This window comes from Petromyzon marinus, chromosome 17 (assembly GCF_048934315.1).
Source record: "Petromyzon marinus isolate PM22_M1 ecotype Great Lakes invasive population chromosome 17, UKy_Petmar_22M1.pri1.0, whole genome shotgun sequence".
Lineage (NCBI taxonomy): Eukaryota > Metazoa > Chordata > Hyperoartia > Petromyzontiformes > Petromyzontidae > Petromyzon > Petromyzon marinus.
In genome coordinates, this window is record NC_133683.1 from 15,295,322 (window position 1) to 15,312,648 (window position 17,327).

At 52.5% G+C, this 17,327-nt stretch overlaps 1 protein-coding gene across 4 annotated transcripts in view; it reads right to left on the bottom strand.

The window, feature by feature from the left end:
• Window positions 1-376: 376 nt before the first annotated feature.
• The window catches only part of PC (pyruvate carboxylase), a 55,797-nt gene continuing 38,846 nt past the window's right edge, over window positions 377-17,327 (bottom strand). For all 4 annotated transcript variants that reach the window (XM_032956027.2, XM_076067657.1, XM_032956028.2 and 1 more), the window contains exons 13-22: window positions 16,778-16,999; window positions 14,854-15,010; window positions 13,110-13,350; window positions 12,051-12,300; window positions 11,492-11,736; window positions 11,099-11,278; window positions 5,526-5,672; window positions 4,946-5,047; window positions 4,651-4,788; window positions 377-4,174 (exon numbers count right to left, since the gene is read on the bottom strand). In XM_032956027.2, the coding sequence (XP_032811918.2) occupies window positions 3,926-4,174; window positions 4,651-4,788; window positions 4,946-5,047; window positions 5,526-5,672; window positions 11,099-11,278; window positions 11,492-11,736; window positions 12,051-12,300; window positions 13,110-13,350; window positions 14,854-15,010; window positions 16,778-16,999 (1,931 nt within the window). In that variant the 3' untranslated portion in view covers window positions 377-3,925. The remainder of the gene's footprint in view (window positions 4,175-4,650; window positions 4,789-4,945; window positions 5,048-5,525; window positions 5,673-11,098; window positions 11,279-11,491; window positions 11,737-12,050; window positions 12,301-13,109; window positions 13,351-14,853; window positions 15,011-16,777; window positions 17,000-17,327) is intronic.

Sequence of the window (17,327 nt, forward strand, 5' to 3'; positions counted from 1 at the left end):
AGGACCCCCCACCCACCCAGAGGGGCCGTGTGTTTCTTTTTATCTTCATTTAATTCCGTGGGAACCGATTTCGACTGTCGAGGCCTAACGCCCTCTTAGTTTGACTGGCGCCTGTGCGTCGCCTAGGCCAGTGGGCCCCTCCCGTGACCGCGTGCTCAATGGCGGACGGAGTCCCGGGGCGTCGTTCGTCCACGCTGGCTTCGCCGGTCAAGGTTAGAAAGCGGGCGGCTTCAGACCGTTCTGAAGAAGACACAACAGAGGAGAGAGAGATTGGTGTGCCGAGTTGAAAGTTTTGATGTAGGGGGGGGGAGTGGAGAAGTCGTCACTGCTCACACGGCCATGAATCGATAAATATAGAAAAAAAAACATCAAGTGATACATAACAAGTCTTGTATTTATTCGTATTATATCATCCATCACGACAGTACACGTATCATTTATTTAAACAATCATTCAAATATATTTTCTAAGTAATTATTTGTTCTCCGTCTGAACACAACAGAGGGGGTTTCGGGGGGGGGGGGAGATAGACGCTCAACGCGTGTTGTATTCGTGGGATACAACATTCCTGCAGGATCATTTCACAAGCAAGGCGTTGCCGGGTTCGCCTGTGGAATGAGACACACCTAGGCGCCTTGCGCTCCCATCACGTTGGGCACGGGAGGCCACAAGGGGGTGGGGGGGAGGGCGACATTCGGCACAGCAAAATCACGGTGAACATGTCGACCCGCACACACGCACAGCGTGACATTTACAAGGCGTTCGTCTTCGTTCAAGTAATCATAGCATGTGTTAGTGTCGGACTTACGAACACGTTTAAATAACCCCCTTCACGATTCCCACGCTCTATTATTATTATTGCTCCACGATTGACGATTATGCACGTGAGGGGTCCACTTGTGCTGCGAGCGGCGTAAATCATTTCAATCATTCGATAGTTACGCAATTACGTAAAAGCATTTTTGTAAACTCAAAAGTAAACATGATTGACTAGGCCTGACGTAATTCTACACGCGCGAATGATTCGTTAAAAAAAATAAAGCTTCACCTGCGCCCGTCGTGCAATTATTGCGTCACAATTGGTCATCATCGACGTGGCCTGCGATCCCGATCGGGGGAACAGAGACCGCTGTATCGTGACACCCCCCCCCCCCCCCGGCAGCCTACGAAGCGAGCCACACGGTGAGCTGTGAAAATCGTCTCCAGCACGAGCAGCAAACCCTCGCAACGGCACCAGCGGCTGGCTTCAGCCGAGCGTAGAGCGATGACGACACGTGAAGCCCGTTGTCACGTGTTATCATCGCGAGACCGTCGAGAGATAACGACACGTGGCGCCCGTCGTCACGTGCTATCATCGCGAGACCGTCGAGCGATGACGACACGTGACGCCCGTCGTCACGTGTTATCGCGAGACCGTCGAGCGATGATGACACCTGGCACCCGTTGTCACGTGTTATCATCGCGAGACCGTCGAGCGATGACACGTGGCGCCCGTCGTCACGTGTCATCATCGCGAGACCGTCGAGAGATGACACAAGACGCCCGTTGTCACGTGTCGTCATCGCGAGACCGTCGAGAGATGACGACACGTGACAACGGGTGCCACATTGCCCGTTTCGGCTGTAACCAATTTTCGTAACGGATCAACGCGCCCCTGATTATTACGTTGTGGTTGCAATTTCTGAAATTACAAGTTCGATCGCCCTCATAAGCATTTATCGATCAGCAAGTTTTCGGATTAATGAGTGGTGTTTATAATTCATAAAGAAATAATATTCCAATTTATGGTTATGCTCGTAAAGACATTTGAAATACCCATCTGTCACGTTCCTACTTATTAGTGCCCCCGCAGATTAATGCTATGTACACAATTGCTGTAATTATGGCCTAATTTTAGTTTGCAGCCCGCTTATCATTCCAGAATCTTGCCGCTACATGCGCCGTGTTCCAAAAAACCTCATCACAGAGCTCCTCATCAGCCACGAGCCAAAGACCACGGCAGAATTCCTAATGATCGACGGTCGAACAAAATGCATTTTTCCTCCCCCCCCCCCCCCCCCGACTCTCCACGCACCCAGCACAGATACCCCCCATCCGCGTTGGCTGCGTCGTTGTGCAAAATTCCCTCTGCAGCGAGCAGCCATCCCCTCTGGCACGGCGTGGGCCGTGTTGATACCCGAGAGACACGCGCACGAAGAAGGGTCAAATAACAAAAAAGAGCACCCATAGGTTGATAAAAAAAAATTGGTTCGAAAATTGCGCGTTAATTTCTAAGATAGTGAGTGGCCAGGAATTCTTACTTTAGTATTCTCACTGCTGAAAATCTAGCACGGTATTATCTTATTTCACACTTTGTTCTTTTCACTTCCGTTTTCTTGCGAGCAAAGGGTTGAGAAATAGCTCACACCGCCTTCATCCCCTCTCACAACAGATTATGGGACTAATACATATTCTGGTTAAAATTTTGGATTTGAAATGTAATTATAAACTTTTAATCCTAATTCCAAATTTAGCACATATTTACCCGTGGCTCTGGCGTGACAAGCTGTCGTGGCGGACAGAATCTGTGCTTTCTGCGGGAACGCCGAGCAATCCTCATTTAATTCTGGAGACGGCATGCGCTCGACAAGTCTTACAGGAGGTCGGTTCAGCGCTTCAGGTAAACTCTCCAATGCTTCCGTCGCCACTTGTCCACTATTCGTCAATGCTATGGGTTAAACTGCCGTTCGATTGGTCCAAATGTGCCATGTGACCTCGTGGAATTATATTTTGGAACCAGAAAACATGGCGCCGACAATGCTTTACTTACTCATCGGTGCAACAGCCGCTTGTCAATAAAGCTACCCGCTGCAGAATCCTGACGACCGACCTTTTCAACCCAACATTAACCGTGACGCCAACCTCGACATTGCCACGGCTGGCTAACGAGCTTCACCTTCGACGGCGACGTGTACCCTGACCTAGACAACAAGGCCAAACACGTTTCAAGGTTAAACAAGCGAACGCTGGCCCTTCAAAGTGGCCTCCGGTTTCACATCCAGAAACTTGTTAGCTTCGCACGGACACAAGAAGGTGCGGTTCACAAGAGGCGTGAGCTGCGATGCAAGTGGATCAGGCGCAGGAAAGTGCTTGGGGGGTGGGGGGGGAGGGATTTGGGGGTATGTAATCCCATCGCGCTAGTATCGGTTTGCTAAGGCCGTTACCCAACAAACAAAACATCTCCAATGAAATAACAGTGCCAAACGCCCACGATTACCGGCGGATTCTAGGCGTGGTGGTCGACGCGCAATGTGTGCAGCCGCCTGGTGACGAACTCGCGGTTTATCTTCACGAACTCTGCCGAGACGCACGGACCGCGTTGACGGCGGCGGCGGCGAGGCACTGTCAAGTTTCATTTAGCAATCCTAATTGCGATCAGTGTGAAAAAAATACTTTAATTGCACTTGGTCAACCCCAAGCCTGGCGTGGACAGGACCCCGGGACGTCTGCGGGCGACATCCCGAGACAAACGCGAGAGCGCGCGCGTGCCGCTGTCTGCCCTGTTCACTCGCGAGCCCCGGAAAGCAGAGGGCGGAGGTAATCATTTCAGTGTCAATTGCTGCAATGCTCGAATTCCGCGGCGATACCCACGAACGGGCACACGCCTTGCTCCCGGACGAATCGTGCAGCGGACGCTAGCGCAGGCTTTTTCCCGCAGGCGCGTCCAAACGCGTTTCATTCGACGCAGGAGTCAGAACCGTGAAACTATCGCACGGGCGAGGGGACAAGCGCTGCGTCCCGTGCAGGTGCGGATTTCACGCACGCACACAGCGCGAGGGAGGGAGAGATGGGGGGGGGAGGGTTAGGAAGGGGCGAGGGGTTGGACTGAAGAGGTGAGGCCCGAAGAAACGGAACGCGACGAGGGGCCGGCACGGCGTGACGCCCGTCACTCGATCTCCAGGATGAGGTCGTCGCCCTCCAAGTGCATGCTGGGCTGCACGTGCAGCTTGATGATCTTTCCCGTCATGGGCGCGTTCACCACCGTCTCCATCTTCATGGCGCTCAGCACGCACAGGGGCTGCCCCTTCTCCACCTGCTGCCCTTCCTTCACCTTGATTTCGATCACGCTGCCCGGCATGGGGGCCCCCACCTGCCCCTTCACGCTCTTCAGCGCCTTGGGGTGCACGTGCATGTTCTGTGAACGAGAGCAGAAACCACGCTCACGCACAGACCACAGACCGCTTTCCGTCTTTGTTTCACGAGTACTCGTGGTTACACACCAGGTACTCGTTTAAGGCTGAGTTGACCGATCGCGAGCGGAGCACGAGCCGCTCCCCTCCATCAGCCGGCGGTCGATGGGGTCGGAGAGGTCGGCGCTCGATTGCGGCCAACGCGGCGCAGGGCGGCGTGGCCCCCCTGCTGTGCGCATACGGAGGCGACGACACAACGAGGTCGCGCGTCGCGGTCAACCGCGCTTGTCACCCTCGTCGCGGGGGGCTTCCTGGCGACGCTGCCGATCTTTACTCTTTTCAAGACCACGCGATTGAACCCCGTTCTTTATTAAAGGAATCACAGCATCGCGCGGAGACATCGGCAATACATAATTTAAGCGGCGAATAAAAAATGGAGCGCGTCTCTAACACGGCCGACGATTGGATCGTGCGTCTCTACCTTCATGGCCTTGGTGTCCTTGACGAGCACCGATCGGAGCTGCCCGTTGAGCTCAAAGAACACCTCCCGGTGGCCCTTGTTGAGGTCTCCCAGAGCCAGCGCCTTAATGATCAGCGTCTTCCCCCTCTCCAGCTCAACCTGCGCAACACCCGTCGGCGTTGTGAATTAGCGTCGATATGAAGTTTTGTGAACATTTCAGTGCCCTTACTTTCCAGGTGGAGCGTCGCGGTTTGCGGCACGACCCATCTTAGGGCCGACGAGGGATGACGAAGTACGACGAGGTGCGAGGCCTCACCTGGAATTCTTCGGCAATTTGGGGCCCCTCCAGGAAGAGGCGAGTGTTGAGGCACTCGACCGGCCCGAACTGCGCCGTGAACTCCTTGTACTCGTCGAACACCTGCAAGACACGGGCCCCCCCTCCCCACCCCTTGTGTAAGTCTACCGTCAACGCTGGCTCTCACTGCACCGCCGCTTTACCTCATTCCATCTTTGAATTTATTAATATGATGTTTTAACATCCCCTTGAGCGGGGGGGGGGGGGGGTGGGGGGATATTACATTTCAAATAAAACCTTTAAAAACATCACGGAGCCAATGCATGTCACCTTATGTTCAAAATTCTACGTACAAAAAACTTTTAAAGCCAACTCCGGACTGAACTTGCAGACTGAGAAGAAACACATTTATTAACAGGCGCAACAACAAACCATTGCCATTGAGGAATGCTCACATCACCTGTGCGGTTGAGCCACACGGAAGCACGGGGCTTGCCAATGCTCGATGCTCAGTAATAGACTGCTGAGTAGAACCCATATTTTATCATTGCTCTTAGCATCACCCCTCTGCCCTGCGATCGCGTGCGGCGCACTCCCTTGCCTGTGGGTACATGGAGGCCGACACGACGTCCTCCGGGGTGATATCCCTCCCGTGCCGACCCTTCAGATCCTTCTCCAGCTGCACGAAGTCCAGGGGAGGCAGCGACGCCCCGGGGCGGCCCTCGGTCCGCTCCATGTCCTTCAGAATCTGGAGGGACACGACGGGGAAAGACGCACGGGTGAACGGACGGGCAAGCGGACGGGCAAGCGGTAGGCCTGACGGACAACGGGCAAGTAGAAACGTAAGGCAGACAAACAGATGGACAAACGTGTAACCAGACAGATATGAACTGACAAGACATTTATAAAGATGAATACATAGGCAGACAGAGATAGACAAATATACAGACACTAGCCTTTTGCCCGTCCAAGGACGGGTGTATTTCAGTAAAAATCAGATCGCGATGTGACATTCATTGCATCAATTTGTGCGCAATTTGTAAGGCCGCGGTGACACAGACTTATTTAATTTAAAGGATATAATCCCTTGTTCTTTTATATCTCAATAGCGTTACGGAGATCGCGTGACGTGAGGGTTCTGCCTTTGTCGTGAGGGTTGTAAGTTGACGCTGAGGAGAGGGGAGGAGGCGCCTCGCCCCCCCATGTGGAGTGACGTCACTCGCTAATTATTATTAATGGTGGGGGTGTTCATTTGTAAGACGTCACCTCTTCACGATTATTAATGTGGGGGGGCTGTTCGACGTGGAGTGATGTCACGCGCGGGACACACAGACATTATTGGCTCATTATAGTAGTAAAAATATATACAGGCCAGTGGCGGGCCGTGTATTTTACACCTAGGCCTTCAGTGGTATCATCCCACAATTAAACCGTCTTCGAATAACTTCACCATGACACTAGGGCTACAGGCTATTGTCATTCGACGTAACCACCCCACATTCACAGTGACAGCAACCTTTATCGAGTGAAATAAAGTGATTTAACACGAGGCTCAACACCTATGAGATTTATAAAACACTAATTGCAGAGACATGAATACATGGTGACTGAAACCATCAAGGATTTACCACTGTTACGCAGTATGACAGGATGCTGCATCATGAATAGACATCGCATAGCCCAAATCAATGTCATTGCCAAAGAAAAGAGAAAAAACTCGCAACAACCAGCCACATTTACTCACACAACCACCAAGCAAGCAAAAATGCCGTAAAACACAAATAACACAATCAGGATTCAACAGGCTTCCCCACAGAAAACAAAAAACAAAAATCACAACGTCACGAAATAAATTTTAAATAAATCTTAGATGATGCTACGTTACGTGCTAGCTAGTTTTACTTCAGTTAGCTAACTGGCTCTCCGATCACGCCACACGAAAAATGCGAACGTAGGCGGCTAGGCCAGCTAGAAGGCTCCGACGTGTCAAAGAATACACCATGGCAAACTCGACATCTGATTGGTTAAAGAATATGACAATCAACAACATCGTCCCCATTTACTTCAACAGCAGAGGGGATTCACTCGACATTCTGAAGGCCTCAGGGACAGCACAGGTATAAAATCTGATTGGATAAAAGCTCTAATTTATGAGCTGCACTGGAAGCAGCACAACTGAGGGAGAGAGTAGCAATGAAATGACGTTAATAAACTGATGGGAACGAACTTTGTTAAATACACATAGCATTAATTAAAATATATACAATAATAAAATATATAAAATTTTCTTATTCTGACAATCTGTAGGCCAGCAGAGAAGGCCTTGCTGGCCCCGACGGCCCGCCTCAGATACAGGCAGACAGGAACATACGCGGTCAGATAAGCAGACAGACAGGTAGGTAGGCAGACAGACGGACACAACGGTGTGCACAGGAATATGGGCACATAGACATCTCAGAAAACAGGCAGGCAGTATGGCAGAGAGACAAACAAGCAGGCACACAGACAAGCGAGTAGGCGCCGCACATCAGCTGCGGCCTGACGCTACGTGGAAGCCCGTCCCTGCCTAGAAATAGCGTGGGAGGGGTCATCTCCTGCAGTGCTGCACAAGTCTTTTAGCCCGGAGGAGCTAATTATGATGTTTGAAAATATTTTGCAGACAGAAACACGGACACAGGGGAGCAGGTTTAAAAACTCTATTGAATAAAGCAGGTGTACACACATGAGCCATGTATCAGGGCCATAGCCATAAAATACGTTTGCAAATGTTACCTGCGAGTTCAGGGCAGAGAGTTATTTTACATTAGTAATAATTCAGGTAAATTGGTTAGCTGTTTCGGGTGTTTTCCAAATTTCAACAGGTGCACCTTGATAAAGTAATTTCTGAGGATGTTAATTTGTAAGGTACATTTATGGCACATTGTGATCATATTTTAGTTTTCAGGCATAGTCAAATGAGAAATGTTACTTTCAGGTTGTGTTAAGAGTCTTTCAGGGAGAGGTAGAGTCCTGGAGCTGGGTTTTCAGGTAAATTGTTTGACGCAGAAAGCATATTGGCAGGCTTCCAATGTTACAGGCAGACTGATTTATATAGGTAGTGTATGAACGGGTTCAGTGTTGCAGGCAGACTTTGATACAGCAAGTATATGAACAGGTTTCAGCGTTTCAGACAGAGTGTTCGAGATACAGCAAGAGTATCAGCAGGTTTGTGCAGGCAGGATTGTCACAGGAAGTGTATGAACAGGTTTTCAGCGTTACAGACAGTGGTATTTAGACCACTCCCGGCGACTGGGTGGTGGTCGTGCCCTGCCTCTGCCGTACGCCTTCAGGTAGGGAGAGAGTTCGCCATTGATGAACCTCCCAGGCCTCCACATTTCTGCAACCTGTGACAATGTCTCCAGTACTGCCGAGTACGGAGGCTGGGAGTCTCCTCGGCACGCAGGATTTCTGCATCTGTGGGCATTCCACGTCTACAGTACCGCCGACTATGGGGTCTCAGGAGTCTCAACAGGTTGTTGCTGAAGACGGGGTTGTGTGGCCCCGAGATCAGAAGGCGGCTAGTTCTCGGTAGAACAGCCATTATACAGATCAATAAGATATGGAGAGACAAATGCATTACCATAAACACCAAGAAGAGGCTTGTCAAAGGCTTTGTTATTCCCTGTCGCCCTACATGGATGCGAGTCATGGATGCCGAGATTTGAGTGAGCGAAAGAGGATCGACGCATTCGAAATGCGGTGCTGGAGAATAATGCTACGTATACCATGGATAGCCAAAATATCAAACGTCCATCCTGAGAGAGATCGGTCCTCATTCTCCCACTCGAGGCCTTATTCGTGAAGCAGAAATTGACAAACTTTGGACACGTTAATGACGACCCCTGGACTAGAGGAGTTGGTCTTGCTTGAGAATGGAGAAGGTAGCGGGGGCAGAGGTCCACCTCGGAGGAGGTGGATGAACGACATCAAGGAGACCACTAGCTACCAGAGGCAGCGAGAGACAGGTGTGGATGGCAAAAGTCTGGTCGTGAATGTCACCAGAGGTTGTACTCGACCTGACGGCACAAGATGACAAGGTGAGTCTCCTAGGCACACACGATTTCTGCAACCTAACAACTGCGGGCGTTCTACGTCCACAATCTAGCCGAGCACGGAGGCTGCGAGTCTCCGGGGCTGTCGCCCTGCCGCAACTCGTGACAGGCGTGTCTTCATTGCATCAGAGCCCAGGGGTGTGAAGCTGCAAGCTGCTCCTCCATCACAGCTCAGGGGTGTGAAGCTGCAAGCTGCTCCTGCATCACAGCTCAGGAGGCTACTCCTGCATCAGAGCCCAGGGGTTTGAAGCTGTAAGCTGCTCCTGCATCACAGCTCAGGGGTCTGAAGCTGCAAGCTGCTCCTGCGTCACAGCTCAGGAGACTACTCCTGCATCAGAGCCCAGGGGTTTGAAGCTGTAAGCTACTCCTGCATCAGCCCAGGGGTTTGAAGCTGTAAGCTGCTCCTGCATCACAGCTCAGGGGTCTGAATCTGCAAGCTGCTCATCCATCACAGCTCAGGGGTTTGAAACTGCAAGCTGCTCTTGCATCACAGTGCAGGAGGCTACTCCTGCATCAGAGCCCAGGGGTTTGAAGCTGCAAGCTGCTCCCGCACGAGGCCAAGAGGAGTTTCCAGATTTGAGACCCCAAGGTGCGGTTGGGTGACTTTTCGGGGGGAGACGAGTGGGTTGGTTAATGTGATTGTTTTACGATTAGTTGTGTTGTGTTAAATATTAAAGTGCAAAGTGCATTTTATATGTTTTGGTCGTGGGTCGGGTCGGTCTACACGACGGACCTGACAGAACCATCAGCCAATACTGCAACGTGACCTTTTCCTGATGTCAGAGCGAACAGTTGCCCCGTTAATTCTGTGTGGACCTTAAAGTCTTTAGTCCCTGGGACACTCTTCATCCGCTGGCCACAATCACGAGCCAAGTGCCTCGACTTACCACGTACATAAGCAGTTAATTATTCGTCGAGTTCTGGCACTCACAATCGCACCTCCGATTTGCACGGTTGGCTACAAATGGTGCGAAAGAAGTTCAACATGAGTTTAACACGTAGGCTTTCGCGACCAATATTCATAATAAAGGTGTTTGGGTTAGATGTGTCGTAACCCTCCACCACCCGACACGGCCAAACAGTAAAAGATGTGTCACGTTTACATAGGACAAATAGTTCACTACTATAGCCCACCGGTGTGTTGAAGAGTGAATCAACATTTAAAATTTGAGTACGATGTTTCGCTGGTAATTACATCCAGCATCATCGGGCAATTCGCCAGAATGATGAAGCCCTCCAACTGCTCCCGGTCTTAAATAGAGCGGCAGGGTGACGTAATCATTTAACTCATTCAGGTGCAGTGATTTGAGGCGGAGGGGGGGGGTATTGTAATTATATAATCGATAATTGTCGGCAGTGGCAGAACATGCTTGTCAACAAGGACACTCAATTGATTTTGATACCGTTGAAGTGTTGTGTAAAACTAATTAATACTGGCAAAGACTAATTAGATAATCCATTGAAATTGAGAGAAACAGAAATAACTTTAATCGCTCTGACAGCTACAGGCTTAGTGCAGCTTGGAAGCGTATTATTAAATAATACATAATACAATTCCTTATAGGGGAAACACATACTAATTAACGGATTACTAACGTAGCATATAATCACAATAACACACATTACAACTAATTACTAATCTACAACTCATTACTAATCATAACCATTGACTGATTACCAATCGATTATATAATTACAATACCCCCCCTCCGCCTCAAATCATTGCACCTGAATGAGTTAAATGATGAGGTCACCCTGCTGCTCTAAGAACCGGGAGCAAGTGAGGGCTTTACCATTCTGGCGAATTGCCCGATGATGCTGGATGTAATTACCAGCGAAACGTCGTACTCAAATTTTAAACGATGTTGATTCACTCACCAGTGGGCTAAAGCAGTGAACTATTTGTCCTTTGTAAACGTGACACATTTTTTACTGTTTGGCCGTGTCGGGTGGTGGAAATTCAACATACATACATTTTTAACTGACCAATCTGTTCAGCGGTAGAGCGAGCATTCCTCAGTCGGAAGGTTGAGGGTTCAGATGCTGGGATGGGTGTTGGAAGGAGCGCCAGGCGGACTCTCACCTTGCTGCGCAGTGGCTCTGGGTAGCCCCCGGGGGGCACCCCGATGGCGCCCTGCATGAACTCCACGACGGACTTGGGCAGCGACAGCTCTTCGGCTCGCTCCTCCACCTCCTGGCGGGTCAGTCTGTTCTGCACCATGAACTGCGCGAGGTCGCCCACGATCTTGGATGACGGCGTCACCTGCGGCCAGGTGGAGGGCGGGGGGGCGGGTGGTGACGCCACGCGGTGCGTCCTGTCAGCTCACCGACGGGAGTCTCGCGCCTCATTTTCAAGCACACAGGAACATTTAATAGTGCACACTCTGCCGTGCACGCAGAGGCGTGGGCCAGCGGCGTGTGCAAACGGCGCCTGCAAGCGGCGCGTGCAGGGGGCGCGGGGTGGGGGGGGCGGCACCTTGATGAGATCCCCGAGCAGCTTGTTAGCCTCGGCGTAGGCCTTCTTCACCTCCTTGAACTTGTGTCCAAGCCCCATGCTGTGCGCCTGGAAGTGCAAGTTGGTGTACTGGCCGCCGGGGATCTCGTTCTCGTACACGTCCGAGTTGCCCGACTTCATGGTGGCAGTGCAGTCAAAGGGCGCGTACAGCTGGCGAGCCACCTCCCAGTACTCGCTGTAGTCGAACACCTTCTGCAGGTCGATGCCTGCGGGGAATGCGATTCGCGCCCGCGTGTTATTGAGAAGTTACGAAAAATGACGGCGAGCGCTCTGCAGCGATCGGGTCGGAATAAGGGTCAGGTCGTACATCTCCTGAGCGACGAGGGAGGTCGCACGCTCGTCGTTGGCTGGCGGTGAATGCTTCTGTCTGGCAGTTAACGTTGAACATCGTGCCAAACAACGCACAGTATAAACAGAAAACCCAGAGGAGAGCCACACGGCATAACCAGGCCAACCTGCGCAGTGGTGGCATCTGTCCCCCCCCCGCCCGCCCCGAGCCGCGCCCTCCCGCCACACCCACCCGTGTCGAGCTCCGTGCCCTGCAGCGAGGCCACCAGGGCGCCCATGCTGGGCTGCGAGGTCATGCCGGACATGGAGTCCACCGCCACGTCCACCACGTCCGCGCCGGCCTCGGCCGCCGCCAGCATAGACGCGACGCCGGCGCCCGCCGTGTCGTGAGTGTGCACGTGGATCGGCATGTCCGGGTAGCGCTCGCGCAGCGCGCCCACCAGCATGCGCGCCGCCTTCGGCTTCAGTAGCCCTGCCATGTCCTTGGAATTGCGGTGAGCGGTGAGGGGCGTGGGGCAAGCAGTTAGCGGCGAGGGTGATCAAGATCATGATGTCATCGAAGCCTAAGCGATTCGCGGTAATAAGCTTCGTTCTGCTCACGCTTCCGGTATCTATTTTGAAATGTACATTATGTTCCTGCGTGCCTTCGCCGTCAGGATGTGAAGAGCCCCAGGTTACTTATTTTCTCTCTTGTTTTGGGAAACAAAAATGCTTCTGGACTGCCCAACTATAGTCGCGAGATTCAATAAACAAGACGCTCCCCAGATAACAATGTTCTATAAAAGGTTTTGGCACAATGTCGAGAATCCTACACTTGCCAAGCGGGAGTTACGATATATCTTGCATTACTCGTGATCGAGAGTGGCACGTAGTGCACGTCAAACTGCAGTATCATTGTAAAGACTCAACTCGCTCATTAACAACAATGCCCCGATACAAAACGACAACAATAGGCGGTGTTCTGGACAACGACCCATCCTCATAGCGCACACACACACAGGCGAGTGGTACCTCTCCTGCGAGCGCCCCCTCACCCGACTATAGGTGAGGGTCCCGTCACTTTGTCGTCGCTGATCACCGTCACCTGACTCCGGCTAACCGCCCCATCGCCCGACTGCGGGCGAGGGCCCAGTCACCCGACTACAACTAATCACCCCATCACCACCTGTCCACGGGCGAGCCCCCAAATCGCCTGACCACAGGTGAGCGTTCCCCCCATTCAGCCTAAGCAAGCAAGGCCGACGGGCTGGAGGCGAGAGCGCCCGCTGTCGTTGGTGGGCCGCGTCGGTACCTTTATGCCCAGGACGTGGGTGCCGGCACGGACCAGGTCGTCGGCCAGCTTCAGGTAGTACTCGAGGTTGTACTTGGTCTTGGTGGGGTCCGAAACGTCGCCCGTGTAGGAGATGGAGGCCTCAACCACGCCGCCTGCGTTGCCTGCCGCCTCCATGCCCAGTATCATGTTGGGCAGGTAGTTGAGCGAGTCGAACACGCGGAAGATATCCATGCCGTTCTCTTTGGCCACCTCGCAGAACCTGCCACCGAGAAAGGCAGCAGCCGCAGCAAAGAATGCCGGGCCCTTAGAAAGCACGATGGAGTGACTTCACTCGCTGCTTCACTATTCATGCTGCATGGAGCTTCCACAGCGGTGTAACGACTGACAATCCGGAGGTCACCCGTTTGAGTCTATCTTCCAGCATTAGTCTTTGCCGGCAATATTAGCTAACTGTGGAGACAATTCACATGCCGGCAAATATAGAAGGGAAAAAAATACAATAAAGCCACTACATTGGTACTGTATGAACCCAAACGTCATCACATTTTGTCGTCAACACCACCTTACAGCAGACCAATGCACGAGGCCAGATTCACATCGTGAACAAAGAGGCCAAACACGTCATCCAAATGATCTTCGCCATTGTTATGGATTCTTCGTCTCGTTACGTCACGCCAATGGCACGACCAGGGGATAAAACTGTGGAAAGAGATTTGGTGTCGGCACACTCGCGGCGCCGTTCGGCACAGACTGGCCCGTGCGCCGCGCCTCGCGAGAGCCGGCCACCGCGCCTCCATCGCGGACGATCTTCCCGCATTTCCCACGGCTCTGCCCGTTCGCAAACCGATGAGCCCGGCCGTGGGACGCGCGAGGAGGCCGCAATTAGGAGACCGAGAACCGCCGCCGGTCCCGTGAGAACGCGTTCGACGCTCACCTCGCACCGCAACAAGAAAACTGCCGGTGCCGGTGTACAGGGGGTCGGGCCCCGATATACGTCGCCCCGACATACGTCGTTTCGCACTCAAGTCTCCGACTTGTTGAGGAACGTAACGCAAAATGTCCCCGCATATATTTGTGCCGCTTTGTCATTTTCAGGCAAGCCGAGGCGAACATTGCGCGTGGGTGAGTAGGCGGTCAGCGCGCCGCGCTACTAGCCCGGCGGCACCAGTGAAGATTATCATTTTCGATTATCGTTATCGACACGGCTCAGCTGAACTCAGCTGTGGGGGGGGGGGGGGGGGTGGGGGGGAGATTTACTGTACAACTCGTATTTCGCAGCGTTCGCCGCCAGCTTCTCAGTCCCGTCGTGTTCTCTCTCGCGTGCGTAGCTACTACGAGTGCTCTGTTGTAATCGGCGTGGATTTTATCCCAAAATATCATCCAATCCTCTGGGCAAGATCATAAACGTAGGTGAAGTTCCCGTGCTCTTTTACATTTGCTTAAGCATGTCACAAATACGTTTTCTTTTCGAAAAAGGAAAAACGTTTTCAAGTGTACAGGGCTGCTTCAAAATGCTCTTAAAAATGGTTTTCAAATAAGTGTTAGAGTATAAATGCTGTTTAAAGGTTTATGAACTCAGAATTGGTTTTAAATGTGTAGAGTATGTGTTGTGCAGTATAGTATAGGTAGGGAATTCCCCTGTTATACGTCGTTTCGTTCCAAGTCGCAACTTTCCGGTCCAGAACCCCGACGTATATCGGGGACCCCCTGTACCCCGCCTGCCAAACACGAGGGGCGGGGGGAGGGATGCGAGGCCGCTCACTTGAAGACGGAGTTGTCGGGGTAGTTGGTGTAGCCCACCGCGTTGGCGCCACGCAGCAGCATCTGGAAGGGCACGTTGGGAATGAGCTTGCGCATCTTCTGCAGGCGCTTCCAAGGGCACTCGTACAGGAAGCGCATCGCCACGTCGAACGTCGCCCCTGGGAGGTGGCAGAGGGATGGGCGAGGGCGAGGCGAGGGGCAAGGCGGGGGGGGCAAGGCAGAGGCTTACGGCTGTGGAGTGACACGACTGGAGGTTGTGGAAACGGGTATCATTTCGCCTGGCTGAGGATTCAGATATGAAGTGGGAGCCACACGAGGCAGAGGAAAATTTGGTGGGCGCAGCAGTGAGTATGCAACTCAGCTTAGAACGCTACAAAAGTACAAATACGTACTGACAAGTAAGCCTGGACAGACATTCGGCAGCAGCCATATCCAGTGCCTTTAGCCGTCAAACGGCAAATCGAGCAGAAAATCGCGTCAATGAAGGACATGGGGGCGACACTCTAGTCCCGTGGTGTGTGTTGGGAAGAAAAATGGATCGTTCCGCTTTCCTACAGATGACCGTAGACTGAATCGGGAAACAGAACAGGAAGCGGAGCCAATTCCCAACCAAGAGGCACTCTTCGGACAACTAAATGGGGCGCGATATTCTACCCGCCTACACTTGCCGAAAGGCATGCTGGGACAAATTCCAGTGGCAGCTGAAGATCGATGTAAGACTGCTTTTGCAACACATGACGGGCTGTGCGAGTTTAAGGTGACGCCGATCGGAGTTGTGAACGCAAACGGCAGTGTTTAAAACTTTTATTGAGGCAATGCGCGGCCCCGTTACATCGCGTTGTGACACATGTACACAGCGTCGAGGAAACTAAACCGATTATAGAAGGCAGGGGGATTGAAAGATGGGATCGAACCCGCTGCCCCAGCACCAGCAGTGTTTAGCCGAATGATACGATCACTGCTACAGGGGTTTCACACAGGCAGTCAAGTGTATCGACAAACGTGTACCGATTTACATCGAGACATGGGAGGAACATTTGATGGTCCTCGAGAGACAGTTCTCAAACGACTCGCCAACGGACCCTTGACGGCTCGACCGACAAGGTGCCAAATGGGATACGCCGGTGATCGACTCCCTGGGACATCGGGTAGGTGAAGGGACATCTCCAACCACAGGACGAGAAAGTACACAAAATGTCTCAAGCAAAAGGCTCCAACCGGTAATAAGGAGCTTCTCGCTCATTCTTGGGTGTCGTGGGGTATTCCAGGAAGTTCATTCCGCAGTTAGCAGAGATTTCGAAACCCCTGACTGACAAGACCAAGAAAGGGGAGCCCAACAGAATCAACTGGGATCTAGAGACACGGTTTGATGAGTGGGAGGTGGCACTCACCTCCGTTGATGGCATTGAGCTGGAACTTAGCACAAAACCTCAAAATAATTTGGTGGGGGGGGCTTTTTGCCGTCATCGATGATTGAGCCGAGTTGATCAACACCAACACGCCTGAGGACTGCTCCGTCTCGGCATTTGCTCAACGTAGCCGCGAGGCAACCTCCATGCTCAAAAAGAGCCAGGGAGATGTCCTGCTCAAATGAGCGCCGAGGTGGTACTTACCTCCTGCTTAAAGCCCTGAGCCAGGGGTCGATGTTCCCCGCACTCCTTTGGTGGTGGGGGTGAGAAATATTCACAGGACAACCACTGCTGAATTCCCAAAACTTTGTTTTTTAATCAACCCTGGGAGGAAGGGATGATATTCCGCGTCAACCTCCAACCAGGATTTTAATTTACAAGCTTCCAATCGCAAGCTGCTCCTGACCACCAAGGTATCTCCAACGCCACCGACATCACCTCCAAGGTTATACGCGCAACCCCGCGGGGTGGGAAGGGATGGCAGGTGAAGGTTCGGTTGAGCTGGGCGCCACTCACCTCCCCAGTTCTCGATGCTGTACAGGTTGCTGAAGGAGTGAGCGACGAACGGAGAGATGGCCTTGAGGTCGTGCGTGCGCACGCGCGTCGCCAACAGCGACTGGTGCGCGTCGCGGAACGTGGTGTCCATGAGCAGCAGGCCGCGGTGCTTGCGCACTGCCTTGGCAAAGGCCTCGGGGCCCTGTGTCACCAGCACGTCCCGGAATCCCGACGGGGGCCCGCCTGCGCACAGGCGAAGCGGTACGCGCCATCAACTCACCTGGGGTGCGTTCAACGGCCCAGAGTGCTCTGCCGTGGCGCTACGAGGCGGAAGTTGGCTCTTACCGAGCGGTGCGTTAAGGTGGGCCTGGTTCAAGATGGGGGACATTCACTATCAGATCTGAAAATGGTGCGACCCCACGCCCACCTAATGCTCAGTGAGATAGCTCATCAGACGGCTAGCTCCTGTTACGATGCGCTTTGGGCTAACAGGTCGTTCAATTGAAGAGCATTCTCTCCATTGAATATACATGTCGCAGGCTAGGGGCAAGGTCCACTCACCTGTATGTAA